At 41.6% G+C, this 24,068-nt stretch overlaps 1 protein-coding gene across 1 annotated transcript; it reads right to left on the bottom strand.

The window, feature by feature from the left end:
• Positions 1–7,682: 7,682 nt before the first annotated feature.
• srp68 (signal recognition particle 68) lies at positions 7,683–22,450 on the bottom strand. The gene is made up of 16 exons (XM_049570065.1): positions 22,291–22,450; positions 21,761–21,827; positions 20,836–20,949; positions 20,297–20,492; positions 18,734–18,816; positions 18,504–18,613; positions 17,984–18,063; positions 17,538–17,678; positions 13,186–13,284; positions 12,943–13,007; positions 12,422–12,575; positions 11,928–12,022; positions 11,539–11,668; positions 11,356–11,431; positions 11,169–11,221; positions 7,683–9,954 (listed from the first exon to the last, which is right to left on the bottom strand). Exons 1-16 carry the CDS (start codon positions 22,376–22,378, stop codon positions 9,727–9,729), a joined length of 1,779 nt encoding a protein of 592 aa, XP_049426022.1. The 5' UTR covers positions 22,379–22,450; the 3' UTR covers positions 7,683–9,726.
• Positions 22,451–24,068: the final 1,618 nt, after the last annotated feature.

Below are 24,068 nucleotides of genomic sequence, written 5' to 3'. Positions count from 1 at the left end.
CTGGAGGATTTTCAAACAAAACAAAATATAGACATATACAAATGAAATCCTGCTTAATCATCACCTATGGGCTTCTACTCATGTGTGGTGGTGACTCTGTTTGCAGAGCTCCTGCCCTTTAACTGTATTTTGATGTTTTTGTGAGCTCGGACCGCTTCTGGGCGGAGATTTCCCCAGCCAATGAGAGAGCGCAGGTGCCATGCCCGAACGTGTCTGAGCGTGCACCAGCACGAGCCTTGCCTGAACCTCTTCTGTGAAGCCTTCTTCCATACCTCCGAGCTCTGTACACCCGGGAGAGTTGAGCCTGATAGGAGGGGCCGAATTTGAATGTGTGTTTACAAACAGCAACTGGAAAATCCTCCAGACCCTACCTTTAATCTCAAGAAAACACAAGGCTGATTTCTTAAGATAATTAGACATTTTATCACAAGAAAATGACTTTTGTTTTCTCAAGATCACAGGAAAATTATAGAGAACTGAAAAATGAGTCTGTTTTTTTTTTTTATCACACCTTAATTGAACCTTTAAGATCGCGAGTGATGTTGAGAATTCATAGCTCTCTGAGGCTGCTTAGCTACAGCAGTGCTCTGAGCTAGAAATGAGAGAAAAAATAAATAAATAAATATATACAGTACAGGCCAAAAGTTTGGACACACCTTCTCATTCAATGCGTTTTCTTTATTTTCATGACTATTTACATTGTAGATTCTCACTGAAGGCATCAAAACTATGAATGAACACGTGGAGTTATGTACTTAACAAAAAAAGGTGAAATAACTGAAAACATGTTTTATATTCTAGTTTCTTCAAAATAGCCACCCTTTGCTCTGATTACTGCTTTGCACACCTTATCAGGGTTAATTAGTGGAATTTCTTGCTTTATCAATGGGGTTGGGACCATCAGTTGTGTTGTGCAGAAGTCAGGTTAATACACAGCCGACAGCCCTATTGGACAACTGTTAAAATTCATATTATGGCAAGAACCAATCAGCTAACTAAAGAAAAACGAGTGGCCATCATTACTTTAAGAAATGAAGGTCAGTCAGTCCGGAAAATTGCAAAAACTTTAAATGTGTCCCCAAGTGGAGTCGCAAAAACCATCAAGCGCTACAACGAAACTGGCACCCATGAGGACTGACCCAGGAAAGGAAGACCAAGAGTCACCTCTGCTTCTGAGGATAAGTTCATCCGAGTCACCAGCCTCAGAAATCGCAAGTTAACAGCAGCTCAGATCAGAGACCAGATGAATGCCACACAGAGTTCTAGCAGCAGACCCATCTCTAGAACAACTGTTAAGAGGAGACTGCGCGAATCAGGCCTTCATGGTCAAATAGCTGCTAGGAAACCACTGCTAAGGAGAGGCAACAAGCAGAAGAGAATTGTTTGGGCCAAGAAACACAAGGAATGGACATTAGACCAGTGGAAATCTGTGCTTTGGTCTGATGAGTCCAAATTTGAGATCTTTGGTTCCAACCGCCATGTCTTTGTGAGACGCAGAAAAGGTGAACGGATGGAGTCCACATGCCTGGTTCCCACTGTGAAGCATGGAGGAGGAGGTGTGATGGTGTGGGGGTGTTTTGCTGGTGACACTGTTGGGGATTTATTCAAAATTGAAGGCACACTGAACCAGCATGGCTACCACAGCATCCTGCAGCGACATGCTATCCCATCCGGTTTGCGTTTAGTTGGTCGATCATTTGTTTTTCAACAGGACAATGACCCCAAACACACCTCCAGGCTGTGTAAGGGCTATTTGACCAAGAAGGAGAGTGATGGAGTGCTGCGGCAGATGACCTGGCCTCCACAGTCACCGGACCTGAACCCAATCGAGATGGTTTGGGGTGAGCTGGACCGCAGAGTGAAGGCAAAGGGGCCAACAAGTGCTAAACACCTCTGGGAACTCCTTCAAGACTGTTGGAAAACCATTTCAGGTGACTACCTCTTGAAGCTCATCGAGAGAATGCCAAGAGTGTGCAAAGCAGTAATCAGAGCAAAGGGTGGCTATTTTGAAGAAACTAGAATATAAAACATGTTTTCAGTTATTTCACCTTTTTTTGTCAAGTACATAACTCCACATGTGTTCATTCATAGTTTTGATGCCTTCAGTGAGAATCTACAATGTAAATAGTCATGAAAATAAAGAAAACGCATTGAATGAGAAGGTGTGTCCAAACTTTTGGCCTGTACTGTATATATAAATTTGTCTTTGACATTAGCTAAATGCTAACATTCTCACAACAACAATTCTAACATGCTGACATTAAGCAGGTTTAATGTTTACAATGTTCGTCCTCTAATTTAACATGTTAGCTTGGCAGCATTTGCTAATTAGCACAAAAAACAATGTAGCACTGACGCTGATGGGAATGTCATTAGTTTAAGTATTTACTTTAGTATTTATTTAGTATGTAATTTTGGCCATTAATGGACAAAGTGAAATTTTGACCTGATGATGGCACTTTAGATGGAAAGTCAGGGAGTCAGAGTTTTTACTGGGGATGAGCGAGTACACCATTATCTGTATCTGTGTCTGTATCTGTTCAACCAACTAAATTATCTATATCTATGTTTGTACGTAAAATGGGTGGAGTTTATACTAAAAGTGGGTTTGGATTAAATCAAAACTGTGTGTGGCCTAACCAACAGTTGCTATTATATACTCATTATTCATTAGAAAAAATATTTACTAATATTTAATTTAATTTAATATATTTATATATTAATATTAATATTAATATATTTAATATTAAGCTTCAAATCATTTCTTATCACAATGTAAACAGCTACAAAAATGTGAATTTCCTTCTTTTACTCATATGATACTTGCAGTTGTATAAAGTAATTTGTACTAGATACTTGTTTCTTTCAAGTATTCGGCTCAACCCTAGTTTTTACAGTTTATCCTGAGGACGACATGAGTGTCTGAAACACAGTCAGTGCGATCTATCCAGTAGCTGTCGAGATATTTTAATAAAAAACAAAAATGTTAACCTCAATAAAGAAACATCAGGATATCACCATAGTCATTATGGTTCATCCTCACAGGACCACAATCCTCTGTACAAGACTTTGTGGCAGTTCATCTAATAGGCCTAGACACTGAGACATTTCAGTCTGAACCAAAATGGTGGACTGACCTGACTGACACACTGAGACCTGAGAGAAAGACAAAACATTACAGAGAAATACAACCAGTGACAACCATTGCATAGACACAGCTGTAAATCTACATGTAAGGCTGCACTCTGGTCCTTCAGGGTGTGAAAGGTCAGCGAGGTCGAAGCTAACTGTTATTAAAAGGGATCAGTAACATCCTCAAGATTATTTTCATAGTTTACATGGCAGCATTTAACGTGGCAGGGAATTATTGGCATGCGTTTAAATTCCTAACAGTTGAAGTGAGAGGAAACACAGGCGGAAACACAGTGAGGGTGTGTCAGTCTCTTTCACTAAACTACTCTGGGCAGACAAACACAGCATGGTTGTCTGGTTTACAAAGTCAATCTCACAAAGCTTTGATGTGTGTAATGTACGTTGGACTTTTTCACTCTTAACATATAGGAGTGTCAGCAAATAAATGTAATGATATTCCTCGCTTTGAAAAAGATTTCCATCTGTGTCTTTCATCTTTCCATCTCACAATGGCAAAATAAAGAAACGTGATTAAACTGATTAACAGAAATGTAAAAACAAAGAGTAGAGCGTTAGTGATACTGCGTTATCTCTGGTTTCTTCCTGCAGATAACCACTTACCTTCGCCTCATCAAATACCTTCAGTCCCTCCGGGCAGAGCACATTTCTGTGTGTTTCTGGAGTGACAAAGGTATGTGTGTATAGGAAAGTGATGACAAGCAGGATGCAGCAGATACGACATCAGGTAAAGATGCCAGGTGTGTTAGAGGCAGTTAATTAATTTAGTTAAATGCACTTATAACTTTAAGGTTAAAATGGGGGTGGGGTGGGGGGTGGGGGGTGGGGGGGGAGTCATTTGCATCACTGATTGTTTGAGTAACAAACACACCTGCGTTATTATTCAAACTTATGACAATGCAAATACACAACTAAACCTTAACACATTCACACCCTGCTGAGGCATCCCACGCACTCCTACTAACACACCCACAACAAAGGTTAAAAAAAACAGTCACACACCTCTTTACGTCGTCAGAAATCCATCTCTTCATATGTTGCATTTCATAGTAACTAACAAGATCACACATGATGCCACAATTAAAGGCCCTTTTCTCCTCATGGCTCTTCTCTGAACTACAAGGACTTAAAAGGGGAATGAAAGGGGATGCCCATTTTAAAAAATCATATATGTTATCCATATGGTCTAGACCAGTCAAAAAATATTAGTGAACATGTACAACTCTCTTTCAAATCCAAAAGTAAGAGTGCTGAAACTCATCTTTGTGATGTCATAAGGTATAAAGTCTGAAGCTGCTCCATAGACAATGAATTGACCCTTTGTTGGCCTTCTGATTGGTCTGCTGACCCACCAACCAGAGTGCTCCTCGCCATAGCAACAGTTGCTAACTTACTGGGGTTCGTCAAACCGCCCTGGGCTGTGTTCTCCCAGGCTCGTTGTTAATGGCGTCACGGTGAAACGCAGAGCTTTCTAGCTAGCAAACGCGGATAAATCAGTGAGTTATATTATTTTAACGTGGTTAAAAGGTGTGCTTGGGGTGTCTGCAACATTGTGTATATAAGACTCCACTGCATACTGAAGGCCCTGTTGCCAACATTTTGATAATATTTGTGATCCCTGGCTCCAGAAATGGTCACTGACAGACTTGAGGGGTAAGTCTGTGGAGACGACATGGGTGAGAGAGCTAGCATACACGGGGGAGCAGCTCACGTTAGTGGCCATGGCTACCGTCAGACATCAGGCCAAAACAATGATTTTCACAAGTTTTCGGATATGTCATGTAATGCCACTTCACTCAACTGTAGCCATGTTTGTTCTCTATCACTGACACTGCTTTTTGGACAGAATGATTGATTCAATTCGAATTACGAGAAAGTTAAATCTCCCGGTATTTTCCATTGTTTCCTATGGGAATGATCACCCGTGAGGCTTGGTTTGTCGAACCCAGCAGCACTAACCAAGGGGGGCGGGACCATGGGTGGGTCTTGACAAAGGGTGGATTGGGGAAGATGTTTTAGATGACACTGAGAGAATGTTCTGAGTATATGGGAAAATTTTCTGTTTCAGAACTAAGAAAACTACAATAAAATAAAACTCATTTTACGAAGCAGCTCCAGACTGTATATACCTAATATTTGTTTACAATAACTCCCAAAACCCCCAAGGTCAAGTACTTAAAATGGATTGTGTTGAGCAAATGCTGCCTCAATTGATTAGTTTTCAGCCACATTAAAGCAGCTGTGCAGAACTTTTTACCATTCATAAAACTGTCCCTAGTTGGTATCACCCCCCTTGAAGATCCGCATATTTATTTGAACCCAACAGCGACAAAAAAAGCCTTTCTCTCTATGGCTATTTAGCGTAGCCTCGGTCGGGGTGGACACAACGGAAGTCAGCAAACCAGAATACAGCACCAGGAGGCGGAAGTAAGTCTGCATGCCTGCAGCAGCCCGCAGCCATTAAACCACAGAAGAAGAAGGAGCCGTGTTTACGAGTAGGATTTAAGAAACAGGCTAAATGACATGTAGTAGGGAACACATTGCACACTCTTGTATAGTAGGTGGTGGTATGCACTTGGAAGTTGTTTGCGATCTGCCAATAAATTGAGAGAAGAAGAAGAGCCGTGTTTACAGAGAGTATTCTTCGAGTAAGAGGTACGCAACGGGCATTGCTGAACACATGAGAGTTTTACCAGATGTATCTATAAGGACTTGGTTGTACTTTCGCTGTCATGGCGGATAAAGAAGGAGCACCATCTAAAAGAAAAAGAACAGAAGAAGGCTAAACGGGACAATGATAGGGCTCAAGCCAAAACACGTGTAAACCTCGGTCGGGCATTCACCAAGTGGAGAGAGCTGAGAGATTTGAAAGGTTTTAAAACTGATCCTGAGTTGGCCCTTTTCCTAATCGACAGGTATGTAATTTTTGTTTTTATTTAGAGAATATACCGCAACTTGTTAGACGTTGTTTCACTTCAATATATGACGACATGGAAGTTATAAGCAAGCTAAATGTAACGTTAGCTGATGCAAACCTCTTTTGTCTAGTAACGTTAAAACAAATGCCACAAAATGATCTGTGACTGTGACCATGAACACAAATACACAGCAGGCAGTTGTCCTCAGTTTATAAGAAATTCAGAGCTACACCAGAACATTTATGATTTTCCTCTCGATCTCCAAAACAAATGCATGCAGTAACTGCCTGTTGCAGTCGAGATTTTACGAATGAAGCTGAATGCCGGCTGCAGTTGAAATTTTACGACACCAGGCTGTGGGTGTCATACCGCTTCGACCAAAGGGGGCGCTATAATCAACGAAAACGTAAAGTTCCGCACAGCTGCTTTAAAAAAAAAGTCCCACCTAAAAAATCATTGTCAGTTAAAGTGTACGCTATATTCGGAATGTTTTAACTGCTTTACCTTGCTGTCACACAGCCCTTTCCAACAAGACTGAAGCCATTATCTAAAAGCCACCACACTCCCTTGACAAGAATAATATTTAACTTAGCAGAACAGGGGAGTTGTTGGTCTACAGCTGCCTTGATTGGTTATTGTGTAAAGCAGAGAAAATATTCCAGATGCAGCGTACACTTAACCGATAGTGATTTATTTTTAGTAAGATCTTTTTAGGTGGCTAAAATATGTTTTGCAATCAACAAAGAGTTCTCTGCATCTTCTCCACACTTCGACCCTAAGATCCAACTGCCATAGGAATCTGGACTCATCGCTGAACATAATGTTCCTCAACATGTTCAGGTTCCAGTGCACGTGTTGCCAACACCAGCACAAACAGGCCTGACAGTGAAGCCCTATGAGACCAGAGACTGGCTGCATGCTACCTGTTCTGGATTGTCTGGGCAGAGAACTGTCAGCCATATCGTCCAGCAAACCTTGACTGCAAATCTGTAGAAAATTGCCTACAGTTCTTATGTGCTGACATGATGAGGAAACGGTCTTCTTGGGGTGCTGTCTTGTTGGGACACCCATTTCGCGGCCTGTCTCTGACATCTCCCCTTAGATGGAACTTGGCTTTCAGTTTGCAGATGGTACTTGGGTGCACTCCAAATAATGCCGCAACTTGGTTTTGAGGAACACTAGCTTGAAGTTGCTCTATTGCACGGGCCCTACCCAGATCAGTCAAACGTGGCATGCCGATTCTTGGAGCAAACACCAACTGACCACTGTAGCAGGGCCCATGCTCACAGGTGCTGACAATCAGGTGCCAATCAGCACCTGGGGGTACCAGAAGCTCAAAACAAGAGTCAATAGCAACAGCAAAAAAAAGGAAGCTGTTTGGCATTGGCAGAGAGGATTTGGCAAATATTTCATGGGCACAAACCACACTCAGCGCTGCTGCTCATCCCACAAATGCATGTTCCTTAAAAATGTGCCACCATTTAAATGGAAAATAAACAGGCTTTCCAATGGTATAAGATTTATTGCCAAGAAGCATTGTTACAACAAAGAAATAATCTACCAAACACAAATTTCCTTACTTTTGTGCTTAGTCTATCTATCCATCTTCTCTGGTTTCTGGCTTTGAGAGAGAGTAGCTTGTGTTCACAAATATTGATCTAACTTTCCTGGGCCATGGAAATAACATTGGAATTACTATTAAGATGGTATTCACCTTAAGTTAAAACTAATGTCACTGAATTGTCCACAGAAGTGAATGAAGAATGTCAGGTACACAGCATTTGGTGCAAATATATTTTAATCGTACGCCTGGAAATTAAATCAAATCATACATTCTCATCATGTCATTTTCTCTTTCCACTTATGTTTCAAACAATTATTCATCATGACAAATTGTTTTCCAGGTCAATTCGAGGTAAAGTACTGGAACTATTCCAGCACATCCTTCTCAATTCATAACATAAAATGCTGGGGGGGGGACAATGATTTAAACTGAAGACACTGATAAAAATTAGTAAGCAAAACAGTGAAATGTCAGAGGAGAGTGACACTGACACAGTCCTCTAGAAAGTGTTTTACCAGGTATCACAGGCAAACCAGGTCCCTTAAAAAGGTCAGACAAAATGAGCGACTTCAGCTGTTTGCAACAAAAAACAAAATATTTTTCTAGCATTACAGGATGTCCATAGACATGTCGTTGGTGATGAAAACACTTTAAGCCTACTAGTGATGAACAAACAGGTGTGGTGGTGTGATGAATGAAAGGCTGCTAAGAACTCCTTCACTTTCTGAATGTCTACTGCAACATTTATGTTGCTGAAATGCAAATCAACATGTAAAAATAAAAACATTACATGACTTAATTAGTTTGAGGAGCTGCACTGTTACATCACAGTCATCAGCCAGCAAACCCTTCTGTAGAAAATGTGCCTTGAAAACAACAGACATTGAGGTGATAAAAATGAGGCTTCTATCTAGACGTGTTGAAGCAGTTGGACCCTTCTCAAAAATAATGCAAGTTTAGGGCCGAATGTCATATGGGACAACATATACAGCATTACCTCTGCAGGCTGCAGCTGACAATTAAAATATTTAATCATTCAGTGTTTGAAGAAAAACAAAATTTCACACTTTGATTCATGGCTTTGTCTTTCATCGTCCTGTTGATGCACCTAAAACTTCAAAGCTTTATCCAAATTCTTCTCATTACTTTAGTCTTCATCCATTTGGAGATAACAGTACTGCTCACATGACTTCACACAGTAGAAGCCACTTACAAAAGATGGACCACAAGGGTGTCAAGATATCTTTCTTCTTGTGCTTTTTAACAGCAAACCAAATCCAGTTTATTGCTGTATTTCCACCCTATAGCTCTCATCTTTCAGTGTATTGTGATGTCAGTGTACAAAGTGAAGTTTTGAATCACAAATTGGTGTCTTAATGTACCGTCAAAAGCAGGCGAGACCACAGCAAAGGTGGACACAGCTGAAGTCTTGTAAAACTGTGATGATTGATAAAACGGTTTCAGTTTGTTGGACTACATGTCACAGGACATCTATACTATTAGAGGAGCACTACTTTGTTTTTAAAGTCAAAGTAGCTGCCGTATCAAAACTGCACTTTGCAAATTTTAAGAAACGATGCTGAAAACAACTCGCATACAGAAAAAAATGACACGTAATTACATGAAGGCGCTTACGTAACACTGAATAAAAGAGGATAACTACTAATGATGCCTAAGTGGTGTATTTTACTCTAACAGGACTGTGAGATTGACAACTTGGCTGTACTTGGAGACCATGGCAGGGTAACTTGTAAAACCTGAAAGTCACAGACACCTCCACAGCTCAAATTAAGGAGGGAGCCTTTATACTAGGAACCCATGCAGCCTGATGTTATTACTAAAGATGGCAGGTGAACTTGGGTCATATTGCTACTTGAAACTGATTGGATTAATCTTCCAAGAAAGATTATAGAAGAGTAGACTCACTCTGCCTTCCTCAGATCTGCAAACTCCACCCCTCTTGCACTTAGGCACTAACTCAAAACGTAAAAGTAATTTTAATTATTCTAATTAACAACTGACCCAAGTCTGGTTTTTGTGGTAAACTCGGGGCCTCGTGGCTCTACTGTAGAAACCAAAGCCTGCGGGACTGATTTAGCTGCCAAAGCCAAAGATGCCCTTGATGTAGCCGGTGAGACCGCCCTTGCCCTTCTGCTCCACCTTGTCATCCAGGGGTGGGAAGGCCACGTGGTTGAGCGCAAGGTCAAAGAACAGAGGCTTGCAGGGGATTGGCTGGAAGTCGGGAGGGAACTGGACCAAATTGGGCTGCTTGCCAACAAGAGTGGGATCCAAGCGGAAGGTCTCAAGGCGGTTGCAGAGGGGCTGCATTCAGGAAGAAAAAGAAAGAAAGTGAGCATTATATATTCACAGATAACCACGTTTATATGAATAACTCAGACATCCAGCATATCAAAACTCGAACATGTCATTTGTTCTTTTGATTGGTCTGACCTCAAGAGCTGTTACACCTCTTTCTAAAATACACTGAGTGACTGAACTCAGGCGTTCGGAGCGCAAAAAGTGTCCAGATACACTGTGAGGGACAACAATCAGGAAGTCTATCAAGCCCTGAGCGGGCCGAAGCAAGGGCTTGCCATTGCCTGGAAATAGATTAGAGGTGTGCAAAGCTTCACCAAATTAGAGCCAGGGCGAGCAGTTTTTCAAACAGGCAACATGCCACTGTTTGCTGCCACAGGGGGCAGGTTAGGACATCTTCACTGGGAAACACTGACACAATCTGATATTCGCTCTCTCGTTTGCATTGCGTTCAGTTAGAAGCGGTGTTACAATATGACCAACAGAGTGAGAGTAGAGGAGAGTGGCATGCTGCTGTAAACACAACCCTTTTGTGGAGACCTTGAAAGACAACAACTGGTATCCTGTGTCCTTTCTTGCGCTGACAACCGAGGCTTTTCTTACTTGTATGCCCTGTTTGTAGCTGGTACAACCACAAGGCACAATGAAATCTCCTTGACCTAAAGCCATCATCTTAACCTGTTCTACCTGTGTCTAGACAGTTTTCAGAAGACACAGGGTAAAACAAATTTGGCATGATGTTGTTCGCTTGTTGTTACTGCTTTGTGTAACATTCTTGATAGCCTGATAATCAGGCAGAATAGCTATGCACTTCACTTAATGCTGCCTGACACTGTATTCTCTTTAGCTTTATCCCTTTTTTTGTTTTGCTCTTACTAATCATTGTCATCACCGTTTTCAGCTGGCACGTAAGCAGTTAACGTTTCCATGATAATCACAGAAACTAAATACCAATCTAAGAGTTGTTATTATGCAAGTCCACCTACAAAAAGCCTTTACAGGTGCATCAATGTCATGTTTTTCTTAACTGTGGTGTTATTTGTTTGGTTGCCATTTAGCTAGCTATGAATAAAGACATTCTTAATCCTGCCTACTAAACTCTCATTGGTTGACAATTTCTCCAACAGATAGAAACAGCCTTCAATGAGCACAACAGCAGCCCCTTAAGAAATAAAACAAAATGAAATGGTGTGGCGTGTCTCTTGATTTTGGCCTCTTACCGTGTTGTCTTTCACCTGCTGCTGAGCAGGAACTTCTGCAGTCTCATCAGTGTCTGAAACACAAACATTTCCTACGGGTTTTTACACAGAATGAGGCAGAACAGAGAAGAATGGGACTAAACGGGTTCTCATACGGTAAAAGTAAATGAGCTGGCTAGATAACTGTTAATTCAAAAGGTGCTCTCACCTAAAATAGCAGCAGCTTGAAGGGAGTATTTTTCAGCGTTGACTTCGGCAATAAGCTCCTGAACATCAGGGAGATCCTGCGGAAACCACATACAACAGTGCTGTGTCTGGTCGAGTACAAATGTTGGTGAACTGATGTTGTTTTTAATTGCGGTGCTTGTGTGTGTGTTTTTCTATGACCAACCTTGAGGCTGTTGTTGAGGCTCTTGGCCTTAGACTGAACCTCCTTGGCATATTTCAGCACCCTCTCATACAGCACCAGTGCCTCGCTCCACTTCTTAACCAGCACGTAAGACTGAGCTATGAAGAAACACCTGTGAAGGTACAGACGGAAGGACCACATGAGCGTATGTATTTATTCACAGAAAAAGAAAAAAAAAAAAGAGAAACGACTTCAAGAGGACAGCAGCTGCAAGAGTACATCATGGGCTCATGGATGTCATTCTAATACTTAGCAGCACTGAACATTAATTGCCTTACAAGCACATTAAAAGGTTTCCAGACAACACTTTACTATTTGAATCTTAGTTGTATTTTTTTTATTAGGAGGTTGCGACCCAAAAAATGCCTGACCTGTAGGCCTTGTAGACCAGCATCTTGAGGGACACCTCCTTCTGGAAGGTGTGGTCATCCTCCAGGCCCTGCAGGGAGGAGAGCTCAGCCAGACTCTGGAGACACAGACAGAAGAATGTTTGGGAGGTAAAAGGAGAGGCAGGAAGTGAACACGAGGAGAAACAGAAGAACAGGAGAAACAGAAGCTTATGCTGTGACAGAAACAGTCAAACAAGACAAAGTACACATCCCTTCACTGATGGCAACACAAATCAAACAACTCATCACTCTCACACAGCTACTGCGAGTATCTAGCAACTAAGAGCCACTTTCTTACTACTTATTCTAACTCAAATAAATGCAGCTTTTATGGACGGCTAATGGACATAAAGCAGTCAATCTGTTTTGTCATTGTGAGCTGAAAAAACCCATCTATCTTCATTTTTGAACTACTACTCCAGATGGATAGCCTTATGATTAAAAGGATAACAATATATTTATGCCCAGACGTTTACCTGCAGGATGATGTCATAGAGGCGGATGAGGTCCTGTGGACGGGGCCCTCTCTTATTCTCGTCGGCTTCCGGTTCCTTCAGTTTAGCCTGCAGAGTGTGGGCCATGCTCTCATTTCTCTTCACCAATGTACACAGCTTGATGTAGGTCAGGTAACTGGGAGGAGACCAACAGCACATTTATTATTTACTTATTGAGTGGATAAATGTAACAGAATTATCAGAGGGCGTAAACTTATTTATGGTAAGGCCTATGTACTGTATATGTTACTGTGCATTTCTTTGCAATACATGATCGTAGCTGAATATCTCTGGGTTTTTGACCGCTGACCTAACAAAACGTGCTAACTGCCATGTTTTCTGGTAATGTAGTCAAAAATAATGAATGGAGAAATGAACTGGTGGATAAAACTAATGGTTCGTTGAAGCCAGACAACATGATGACATGACCTGACACAGCAGCTTTCTCAAAAGACAGAAAATATGTGATGTCTGATCCTTTCAAGTACATGTGTTTCTTTTACCTGTGCAGGAACTGCAGGTTGGACACCTTGCCACTGTCAGCATCAGAGCTTCTCTCTCGCTGCTTCTACAAAGACAAGCAATAAATAACATTTTTTTAAAAATTACATTCTTGTTTTAACATCACGTCTTCACTTAGTAAGATGAAAATCAAATTGATGCCTATTATCTGTTAGCAAACATCTAGGTCCTAAATACAAACTCACAGCCCTCTCCACCGAAATATCTCAACTTTTGAACCTTACCGCCTCACTCTTGAGTTCCTCTCTCACAGCCTGGATAGTGTCTCTGCACTCGGCCAGCAGGGTCTCATACAGATGCTCTTTGGTCTCCTCATTAGCTGTCTGCACAACAGAAACAGTAATCAACATCTATAGTGGAACATAATGACTATTTATCACCAACCATGCTTCCTGTTTCATAGTGACAAAAATTAATATTGCCTTCACATTAAAATGCATTTGAAACACATGCAGGATATGATGATGTACCACCATCAGCAGTAGTAGTAGGTTTATGCATTACCATTTGCTCACTACAGCAAATTAACTAAGCAGATCAGAAAACAGCATTTAAAAAGGTATACTAAGCAGGATTGTTGGTTACTGATAGTTAACACGCTCGCCAGTGAAAGTCAATGTAAAAGCCAACATCCCAATTCACTCCTTCGCACCTGGTCGCTAGCTTTTTATAAAGCCGCAACCTCACCTGAGAGCTGTGGGTGTACACACCCATAAAGGTCCCGAAAACAGAAAATATGTAACGACAGGCAGAGAGCAGAGTCTCCGCAGAAAACTACAATGTGATTGGAAGGCCTATTGGAAGACCAAAAAAAAAAAAGGCGCTCTGAGACGATTAAACACTGCTAGCATTTGTAGTACAGCGTAAACACAGGGTGCTTCCATTAACAAAATACGCTGGCCTTCTCGTGACCTCCTGGCATATCAGTTCATCCTTTACAAATGTACAGTCTAATAAAATGCGTGATGCATCAGTGCCTTATATGAAGCCATGGTGCAATTCTGCTACAGTTATGAAATGTCAAAAGGTGCTGAGGGATTTAAGAAAGAAAAATGAATCATGAAACTATGTCAACAGGTTTAACATCCAGAGGAATTTGGGAGGGGACAACTTTGGTTTAATGTGTTCTTTGTGAGGAAACAGTTTCATTTTCGACACCAAACCTGCACCGTAGAAACAAATGTTGCCCCCTACTTTGAGTGGTTACAACAAAAAATGTCTTAAAGATGGAAAATAATAAATATAAAAGCTCCACAAAGAGAAAGACATAGACATATTGGCCTAAATATCTTAACAGTCAGACTTACAACCATCTTTCACCAGATTAAAGCTACACTTGCACAAATTAAAGTCAATCATGCACATGCAAATATTTCATCCATTTAGAAGAGAGCAACAGTATAAGCAGGATGTGACTTTGTCAAACTGGGTGAGAGGCAAAGGTATGTGGCCCGGCAGGCTGCCGATACATTCCTGCACACAACTCACCAGCAGTCACACACTGGAGTTTCAGGGTTCAAATCTTTGTGAATGACAGGATTGTTCTTCACCTCACCTTCCTTTCATCGATACACTCATACAATGGGCCTGTGTTACTCTATGATAGTCTCAGATGTCAACAGGACATACCATGTTCATATTTAAAGAAAGAGGCCATGTTGGATTACTGAATGTTGGCAAATCTAAGAATTAATGACATGAGAAATGTTGCTACAGTATCATTTTGTTCTGAACAACTGAACATTGTTTAACACCTTTATGGATGACAGTATTGTCACATCTTCACCTTAAAAGAAAAACCCTCTAGGTAGAAAAACAGTGAAGGAATGTTACGAGAGAATTCCTCGTAGTGATAACTGATAATAAACAAGTCATACGGCTGCTCTCATCCACCCAGAAGACTGATGTTATTTAGTGCCACACTCTCGTGCCAACACCCTGGCAACGCCTAGCGTGACCGGCTCAACCAGTTGAGCATCCTCTCTTGTTCAGAGGGAGGGCTGGATGGATAAACTGATTAGAGACAGGAGGAGTTGACGGAGCTCTTCTACTAGGACTGTGGTATGGCCCAATATGGTGTTCCTGTATCCAGAAGCCAACAGCTGGGGATCAGGGTGACACTAGAGAAACTTGAGGTGCTGGTGTGACATACTCTTACTTTCTACTGAGCAATCTGGGACTAATGGCACCAAACATTGCTAATTTTACAACATTTATTCTATCATTTACAAAGATAGCTGATGAGGATGTCATTTAATTAAGTAGGTCACACAATCTGAAAAAACGAAATACTTCAGCTTCAGTAGCTTCATACACATAAAGTTACAGCCACCATTAGCTCAACAATAGACTGCAACACTACAGCTGAGTCCCAGAAGAGCCCATTTGAAACTGAAAGGTGTTTTGAGATAATACTAATCTGTCCACAGAGACCTGCTGGGTGTAGCCCCGTATTCATGTGTGGGCTGAAATGCACAGAATGCAGTTGTGCAATGAGAGGCTGCATGCCAGAGACCTGAGTGGCTGTGGGTGTGACAGGTGTGTCCGCAGGGTGTGCTGAGTCTTCTGGCATAAGAAGACTGGAGGAATGAGTTGTGGCGGCAGAGAGGGGACAGGCAAGACAGTAAAGAGGAGGGTGTCACCTACTGAAAGTTTAAGGAACTGCATGGACTGAAGTAAGGAGGAGGCGTTGTGCTCAAACGCCCATTTTGAGATTCTACAATTGACATCTTGATGCCAGACAGATGTGCACACTGGTAGGGAAGTTAAGGACATGGGACAGCATGTGTACCTATGAAAAACTGAGGAGCAAGGGTCTTAACCATCCAACAAAGCAGAGTTTATAGGGTGTAGCATTTAAAATCCACCAGTTCAAAGTGGACACCCTTCAGAGAGCATTTTCTGATTCAGCACAACAAAAAACATACTGCCATCAGAAAACTCTTACTGTGAAGCTGCAGATTTCACATGACAGTTGATCTATAGTTTGTGCAATGGTTTGCTTTTGTATGTGGCATAAGCTAACGATTTAGGACACATACACTGGTACTATTTGGTCTGCTTTAAATGAGCCCTGGTCCGCTTCCACGGAATAGTTTGGTGCATTTGGAGTGGTGTGAACGCTCATTCGAACTCTGGTGCGGACCAAACGAGCGAACCCTGGTCTGCTTGAAAACTGGGGGTCTCGGCTCACTTGCATATGAACCCTGGTGTGGTTCGCTTTCAGTAGGAAATGCAAACAGGCTACCCAGTGAACCAAAGAGAGGAAGTGAACCAAAAAAGGAAGCGCAGAGCGCAGTGCATTTTCGGTAGAAAACAAACAAGCAAAGTCAACAGCGCGAACTGGGACAAGCAGCGGTAAAAAAAGAAAAAGTTGGAAAACGTCTCGTGGGCAGGCGTGGAGTAGTGAGGAGGTGCAGTCATGTATTGATATATGGTCAGAGGACTATATATCGCAGTTGCTTGTGACTATCCACAATGGATTTCCATTTTCAGTCCTGGCCAATCAATGAGCCGGGTTTTCTTCTTCCTCACGCTTTTTTTATTCCTGGTCAGTGGTTGTTTCGGGCAATACCGCCCCCTAACAAGCAGCTGTTGTAACTGCATGATGTTGTCCAGGCGGTTTGGTCCGCTTGAAAAAGTGCAGTGTGAGAGTGAACCAAACCAAATGAAGGTGTGAAATTGTCAGCATTCCCCACCCAACTGAATCAAGCCCCCCGAACTATCCTGGTGTGAATGCGCCCTTAGACTACACTGTGACTAAGTAGGTAAGAATGAAGCATTGAGACCACAATGTGTAGAGAATGTCATAAACTATGCAGCAGGTATTTTTTAGAAATAAAGATGGAGACACAGACAGAACCTTGAAGATAGAGCAAGGGAGACTGACTTGCAACAAGTTGAATTGAATCAGGATGTTGCAATTAAATGGGTGTTAAGGCATAAAAAGTGGATTGTTAAGTTAGTATTAAAGATTGTGTTAATACTACACTTGAAACAACATGGATTCAAGAAGTATCATGTGGGCTTTAGACTAATAGGACACAGGGACATCCAAACATGTATTTTTAAGTACTGGCATGTAATGATATTCAAAGGGGTTCTAAGTGAAAGTCAGTGCATACAAGTTGCCTGGCTGAGTTGGTGGCTAGCAGCTAGCAGTGCTAACTCCATAAACAGCACAAAACAATGGCAACATTGCTGATAGAGCTAATGGTATTAATCGGGGGGGTGCGCGTGGGCGCCATGCTTCTGTGATGATAGCATTCCAATATCAGCACTAACTACTGTATGAGCGCAGTGCAAAGTGGCAGTGATGAGCTAGCCAGTGGGATACATACATGCGCTAGCATGTACGCGTGGCCAGACAAGCTTACCACAACAAACCACAAAAAAGCTCACATCACAACACACATTGAACTCGCGCAGCTACATTCGCTGCCGTATCTTTACATAGCAACGAGGTGTTTGCTGCTGTATTATTGTTCTGAATGTTGCACACAGGACCTTTAAGACCTGCTGGTAACACAGTTTGTTTTTACCCACTACAAAACAGGTAAACTGACAAAATACCGACCTGAGCGATAGCAGCTTCGTTGTCTGCCAGACCCAACAGGAAGATGCGGGCCTTGTCGATCTTGACGGGCACCGTTCGCCCTCGCCACTCCACCTCACTCATGGTGGCTGCCTGCTTAGTTCTTGCCTGAGTGATCAGGGCCTGAGAAGAATTAAAAAAAGATATGAACGTTTTTTTTTTTTTTGTTTGTTTGTTTTTTAAATATATCTATAAAACAGATTTTCTGATCCACAAGAGCCAGGACATCTTTGGATTTCATCAATGAGTAATTCAATCTTGTTTAAAGTTATACTAACATATGCACACACATTTACTCAGCTTACTTTTTAATGAGATTAAATTTAAATTTGAGGAACAGGTGTGTGTTCCACCCCTGACATTGGCATCACCAATATATGAAAAATAATACAAACAAATAAACTATTGTCTGACTTCTGTATGTTCACCTCTAGTTTCTCAGCCATCATGCCTCCTCCTCCACCTGTCAGTCTCATCTGCATCAAATCATTGATGGCGTTCTGGTCACCTACAATCAGACAGAGAAAAAAATTCAGTTACAGAGTTCATCTGAACAATGTCTCAGAATGCTTAAGTGAGTCTAAGATGGCTGTCAATTATGTTGAAGGGGATCAATCAATCATTTATTGAGGACCAAATGGCAGCAGTTGGTGGAATTTGCTTTGTGTACAGCATGGTGCGTAAGCTCAATACATAGTCGTTTACAACAAACATAGACAACATTAACATCACATCAGTCACAAAACATAACAACATAAAACAAAATTCACACGCCATATGCAGAACTGACATGAAGTTCTAGTGTGGTACAACTATTTGTGTTGGTGAGAGGTCACGATTTATCAACACATGAAGTACACAGAAGTACAAGACACTGAAGCAGAGCTTGTACCGGGGCAAGCCACACAGCCGCCATCTTCTTTCACCCCACCTATACGTGTTACTCACCAATGTTGTAAGCACAGTAGCGGATGTTGGGTGATATCTCATCCACACGTTGGCGATACAGAACTGCCATCTCCTCAGTGAAAGCACTGGCCAGCTTCTCATAGATGGTCCTGACAAGACCAAAATGGGATTGTTTAAAATTTCCAAAAGGTCATAAACACATACATGACAAACACACAGTCACTTATTCTGCCAGTGTATAAAGAAACTGTATTAACGCTATAACTGACTTGCACTTGTTGAAGGCCTCCATGGCGAGCTTCCACTCCTGCAGTTCAAACTCCACCATACCAGTCAGGTATGCCGTGTAGGCCTGAAATAAAATATATAAGCCCTTCTGAAGTGGATGTTGTAAGATTTAGAGAAGTTTAAGAACTTTGCTCCCTATAACACAGCTTTAAATAATAAATCCTGTCTATCAACTTTGTTAGTAATTTTGTTTCATATATAGAACATGCGACAATCAAAAATAGTGTACAGTCAAAATACGACAGGTTGAGAACACTTTTGAAACTGTTGCAATCTCATTGGACATATATATTCCTATTCTATACACATGCACTTTGAATTTAAAGGGCCAGTGTGTAAAATGGGTTGAAAACAGTGACATCAGTGGTCAAATTCTAGACTGCAGGGCTCACTCACTCACCCCTCCCGTTGGGTAAATGACGGTGGCCTTGTAGAGACAAAAAGCCTTGCGCACGAGTTTTTCAGGAGTAGGTCTATCTAGCGACGAGGTGAATGTTTATTTAGAAATCTAAACCATGTTACGATATTGTAATGAATCCCTCACAAGCAGGAGACCAGAGGAGCGTTTATTTGAGCACTCCAAAAACTCCGGTAACACTCCAGGGGGTAAAAGACTCCGTCCCAAACTCTGACTCTTCTAGCATAACAGACACACTTCATAACTTTACACACATACTCGTTTACCATACTGAGTGGGGACCCCCTCCCCTCTCTGCTCCGCCAATCTCCAGCCCGCACACTGACTGACAGCGTAGCCGGTAAACAGAGCTCAGCTGTTTATTTAGCCTAGCGATATCTCCGGACTATAGTAGCTGCAACTACTTTGAACGCGATTTTGAAGAGTTTCTTGTAGCGGACGCAGACCCAGAGCCATACCTGTTTGAGCCGGAGCATACAGATGAGGAACTCCATGTGTTGGATGCTGAGCGGGCGAGAAGAGAGGCTGAATGCACAGAATGGGATTCGGTGCTACCATCGCTGGGGAGATATATCATCAGGAGGAAAAGCGCCGCAGAGAGTGCATCACAAGGAGTGAAGTTGCGTCTTTTCCTCGCAGATGACGGTTCGGGTTCATTCTCTCCTGTTGCGTGGTAAGTGTGGTCCATTCGCAAACTTTATAACTAAAAAAACTTTTCACTACTCTCTATCGACGAACTACTAACACTCTCTGCTGTTTCCTCCTCCTCCTCCTTCCTTCCTTCCGCTGTCTTCGTTGGTTCATTTATACACGCGAAACGCATTCTCTGGCTGGCTGGATTGTCCGCTCGGTCTGCCTTACATACATGGCGGCGCAAGATGGCGACCTCTCTAAAGCAAGGCCCTTGCTCTATATATATATATATATATATATATATATATATATATATATGAAAGCATAATTATAAGGCTACGAAAACCAAACGAATTTTATAGCGATCATACACTTGTATAAACATATTAATGGGTAGAATATTCAGATTGAGATTCAGACTGACAATAAACCATGCCAAATATTACACACTGGCCCTTTAAAAGCAGGCTGAAGGTGACTGAGTTGTGCGTACCTGTGCCTCAAGTTTGGTCTTGGCGTCAACACGAGGGCTCTCACAGAGCTTCTCCAGCTTCTCACTGTGCTTGGCAGCCTTGCGTAGTCGTGCCAGCAGGTGGAAGCGCTTACGTGGCTCTGTGTTGGCCTCCTGCTTCAGCTGCATGGCATAACTCCATGCACGCTCAGCCTCCATCAAAACCAGCAACAGATACCTAAAGAGGGGGAGGTCATTGCATCAGTTGTATTTTCACCATTTTTAGTGGACACATTCATATCCAAAGTCAACAGAGGCAGCAAATTATCTTCAGCAAAAATATTCATTACAAGGTCTGTTTCAATTCTGTTGTTTCTAGTAAGGTGTACCAAGCCAGTTGCAGACTCATGTCTAATGCAGACAACAAGCCACAACATACTGGTAAAAACTGACCAAATTCCTCTGTGATGTACTTTTATTACACTTCATCAAACACAGTTTCTGTGTGTAAAACTGTTATATACTGTGTAAGAGCTAGTTAAATGCACATGAATGTACAGCTCACACTTTCAATTCCTCACCTGCTGTCAGAAAGCATTTCGACTGTTATTTTCTTCCCTATGAACTTGTGTCGGTTGCCCATCTTGAAGCCAAGAGTCTTGCGCAGGCGACGCAGTCTGCGGGAGCAGTAACCCCTGGAAACAGGTACACACAGATGGTTATTTTACAGTAAATTAAGACTTACATAAACATGAAGAAGAAGAGGCAGTAGCGTCGAAACGTCAGTCTGTTTGCACCTTATTAAAAGCTCTGCAATTTTATCGAGTGCTCCAGCCTCCTTTCATTTGGGTTCAGTCATTTTTTGAAGTGGCCCACTTGATTTAGTGTCTACTTACATAAACATTTTTATCTTGCTTTTGCACAACAGATATGACAACAATGCAGTAGTCAAGTCATTTACTCCAATGTAATTGCAGGGTTTTTTGTTTTTGTTTTTTTTTAAACTATTACACTTAATTGTCTAGAAATACTTGTTATTCTCGTTCTGGATTTCTTGTTTGAGCCATTTGAGTTAAAGTTATGACAACCATGTGTGCAAAAAACACTGCATTGCAATTTTACTGTTGTACTTGATCGCATTTGATTGTACAAGTGTGGTTTATTAAGTATATGCAGCAGCATTCGTACAGCAGCAGTCTCCTGTGAATAATATGGCAGCAGATGTTTCCATGCAAACAGCTTCTTCTCAGTGTATAAAACAACAATTTGGTATCCAAAATAAAATACTGTATTGTATACACAGGAACGTGGAAAAATGTCAGACAGGGTGGTCAATGTACATAACAAGCAAACAGTTACACTCTATGAATACCTTGTGATCATGGAAAAAGTATGCACCTCCATGTGAACAGTCATTCAACACTGGACATGTCACCACACACATCTCTGCAGCTATGGTCCAGTTGGTGCAAGTTTATGTGCCATGTATGACTGAGCACAGCTCACCTGTATCTCTGGTAGTCTCCGTGCCTGAGGCCATGCTGCTGCTGGGACTCCTTGATTATTTGCAAAACTGGGAATCAATGTTAAGGGACAACCTTATCTATGTCTCACACATACATGGCACTCAACATCTGTCATTCATATTCACGTATGAATGTAACAGTCATATCAACACTGAACATACAGACGCTCTGACTGTAATGCTGTGATGTGTTGCAGGAACGACAACACAGCTGCTACTGAAACTCAAAGGTTACAACAGTTTTAAGTGAACAAATAAACATTTCTACAGCAACACGCATTAACAAACATTCTTCATTAATTTAATGTCCTAAGACTACAAAAAAGTTTTTGACAAGCCACGTAAATCTGTTTTTAAGCCTGCCACTGACAGCCTGCTTCAGTATGACACGTAGCCTAACGCAGGCTAACATTATCCTCTAACCGAGCTAGCTAGCAAGCTAACGTTAGCTTCTGAGCCTAACACAGATTCACCGGATCAAGAACAAAACCGCCGCTGCTGGGAAGGATACTCTCCAGTCCAAGACCCCCATCCGGTGCGTTTTCTTTATTTTCATCCATGGAGGACACTTTGGCGTCGTTTTGCTTGTCTGCGGCCATCTCTAAATGCTAACAGCTAAGCGGCACATACACATGCTCAGTCAGAAGGAGAGCCAGGGACCAATGACAGCACAGGGAGGGGCAAAGCTACACTCACATGTCGCGAGACTTTGTTGAAACGTTTTCTTGTGATGGGCAGTCCAGAGCCATAGAGAACAAATTCAAGGTCTCAGGGCATAGGCTCAGGGGCAGTGCGATTCTTTTCACAGTATCGATTCCGTTAAAGGCTAAATGTTCATATATCAAACCTTTCATGTTCAGATACTTTTTACGAAATATGGTGTCAGTTGCTTCTTGACACTCTGTTATAGTATGCACCATCAACAGCTAATGCTTCTCGCCCGCAAAACCTCACTTCGATGTATTACTAGTCATTAAAATAGACATAAAATAAGTTAAAATAAGCTCATAAATAGAAATGAGAAATCAGATTAAAATGGCAAACACATTCCACAGTCCAGTCCAGTTGTGGCCAATGTGATGTTTGTGAGTGTTTATGTGTGTGTGACTGGATTCAGGAGGTGTTAAACCAGGGGTGTGAAACTCATTTTAGTTCAGAGTCCACATACAGCCCACTTTGATCTCAAGTGGACATGACCCCTGAAACCACTGCATAATAACCTATAAATATCAACCCCTTAGAATTTTTGTTTCATTCCGAAAACGTTCACCCATTTACCAAACAAAGAAGAAAGAAAAATCATGTGCAAATTCAACAGTATGTCTAAGTTTTTCTACATTCAGCCAGTCTACTATTCACTGACATTACATGTGACTATTTTCATAATTACCCACTGAAATGCAAGCTATAGAAGAAGCACGTTAAGTCATCCCCTACCTTACAATCGGAAGTTTTGTCAGTGCCTCAGCAGCAGGGTTCCTGTAATATTGTTTTAAGATATTAGTCTGATACAGATTCTTTTGTACTGAACCTGCTGGTTGACAATATTTTGCACACTGTTCAATATCTTTAAATATGACCATAGAAAGTACTTACTGTTATTTCAGAGAGCTGTGTTCTGGTCAGAGAAGAAAAGCCTCTGAGGCAATATTTTACATGAAGTATTTGCTCACTGTTTAAATTGCTCCTGAAACCTCTCAGCCCTCACATGTGCATCAACATTAGGTGTGCAAAGTTATCTAGAGGGCCAGATTGGACCCTTCTGGCCCCCGTGTCCTGTGTTTGACACCTTTGTGTTTAACAGTCTTATTGTATTGTATAGGCCAAGTTCAAATTAATGAAGATAAAGTGTTCATTAATTCAGAACCCTGCTTGTATCTAGTAGGCTATGTATGCTCAATATGATATTACGATATTCTTTAAGGGGCAAGTAGCAGCAGTGTTTGAAGCCTACTGCTGCATTCATGTGGTGTCGGAATAATCTGAAAAATTTGTTTCTGATCGTATTTCATCACTCACCTGCTCCGTTTCCTTTTTGTGATTCATTAGCAATGAATGTTTAAACATTCTGTAAATACAAAACATTCTCTAATATACAACACACCTTCTTGGTAGCATCCATACTGTTTGCAAATTACAACTAAAAGCTCATGAACAGACTGAAGTTAGAAGACCGACCATCCGAGGAGCACATGAATGCACTACTGGCGTTTGCAGGCAGAGGTCTCGACTTGAGCCTGATTTAACAGCTTCTTGTTCACTCCCCGTAGCAGGCAGCATGAGTGGCAC

The sequence above is a fragment of the Epinephelus fuscoguttatus genome, linkage group LG3 (assembly GCF_011397635.1).
Source record: "Epinephelus fuscoguttatus linkage group LG3, E.fuscoguttatus.final_Chr_v1".
Taxonomy (NCBI): domain Eukaryota; kingdom Metazoa; phylum Chordata; class Actinopteri; order Perciformes; family Serranidae; genus Epinephelus; species Epinephelus fuscoguttatus.
This window is presented reverse-complemented; position numbering and strand designations above follow the sequence as displayed.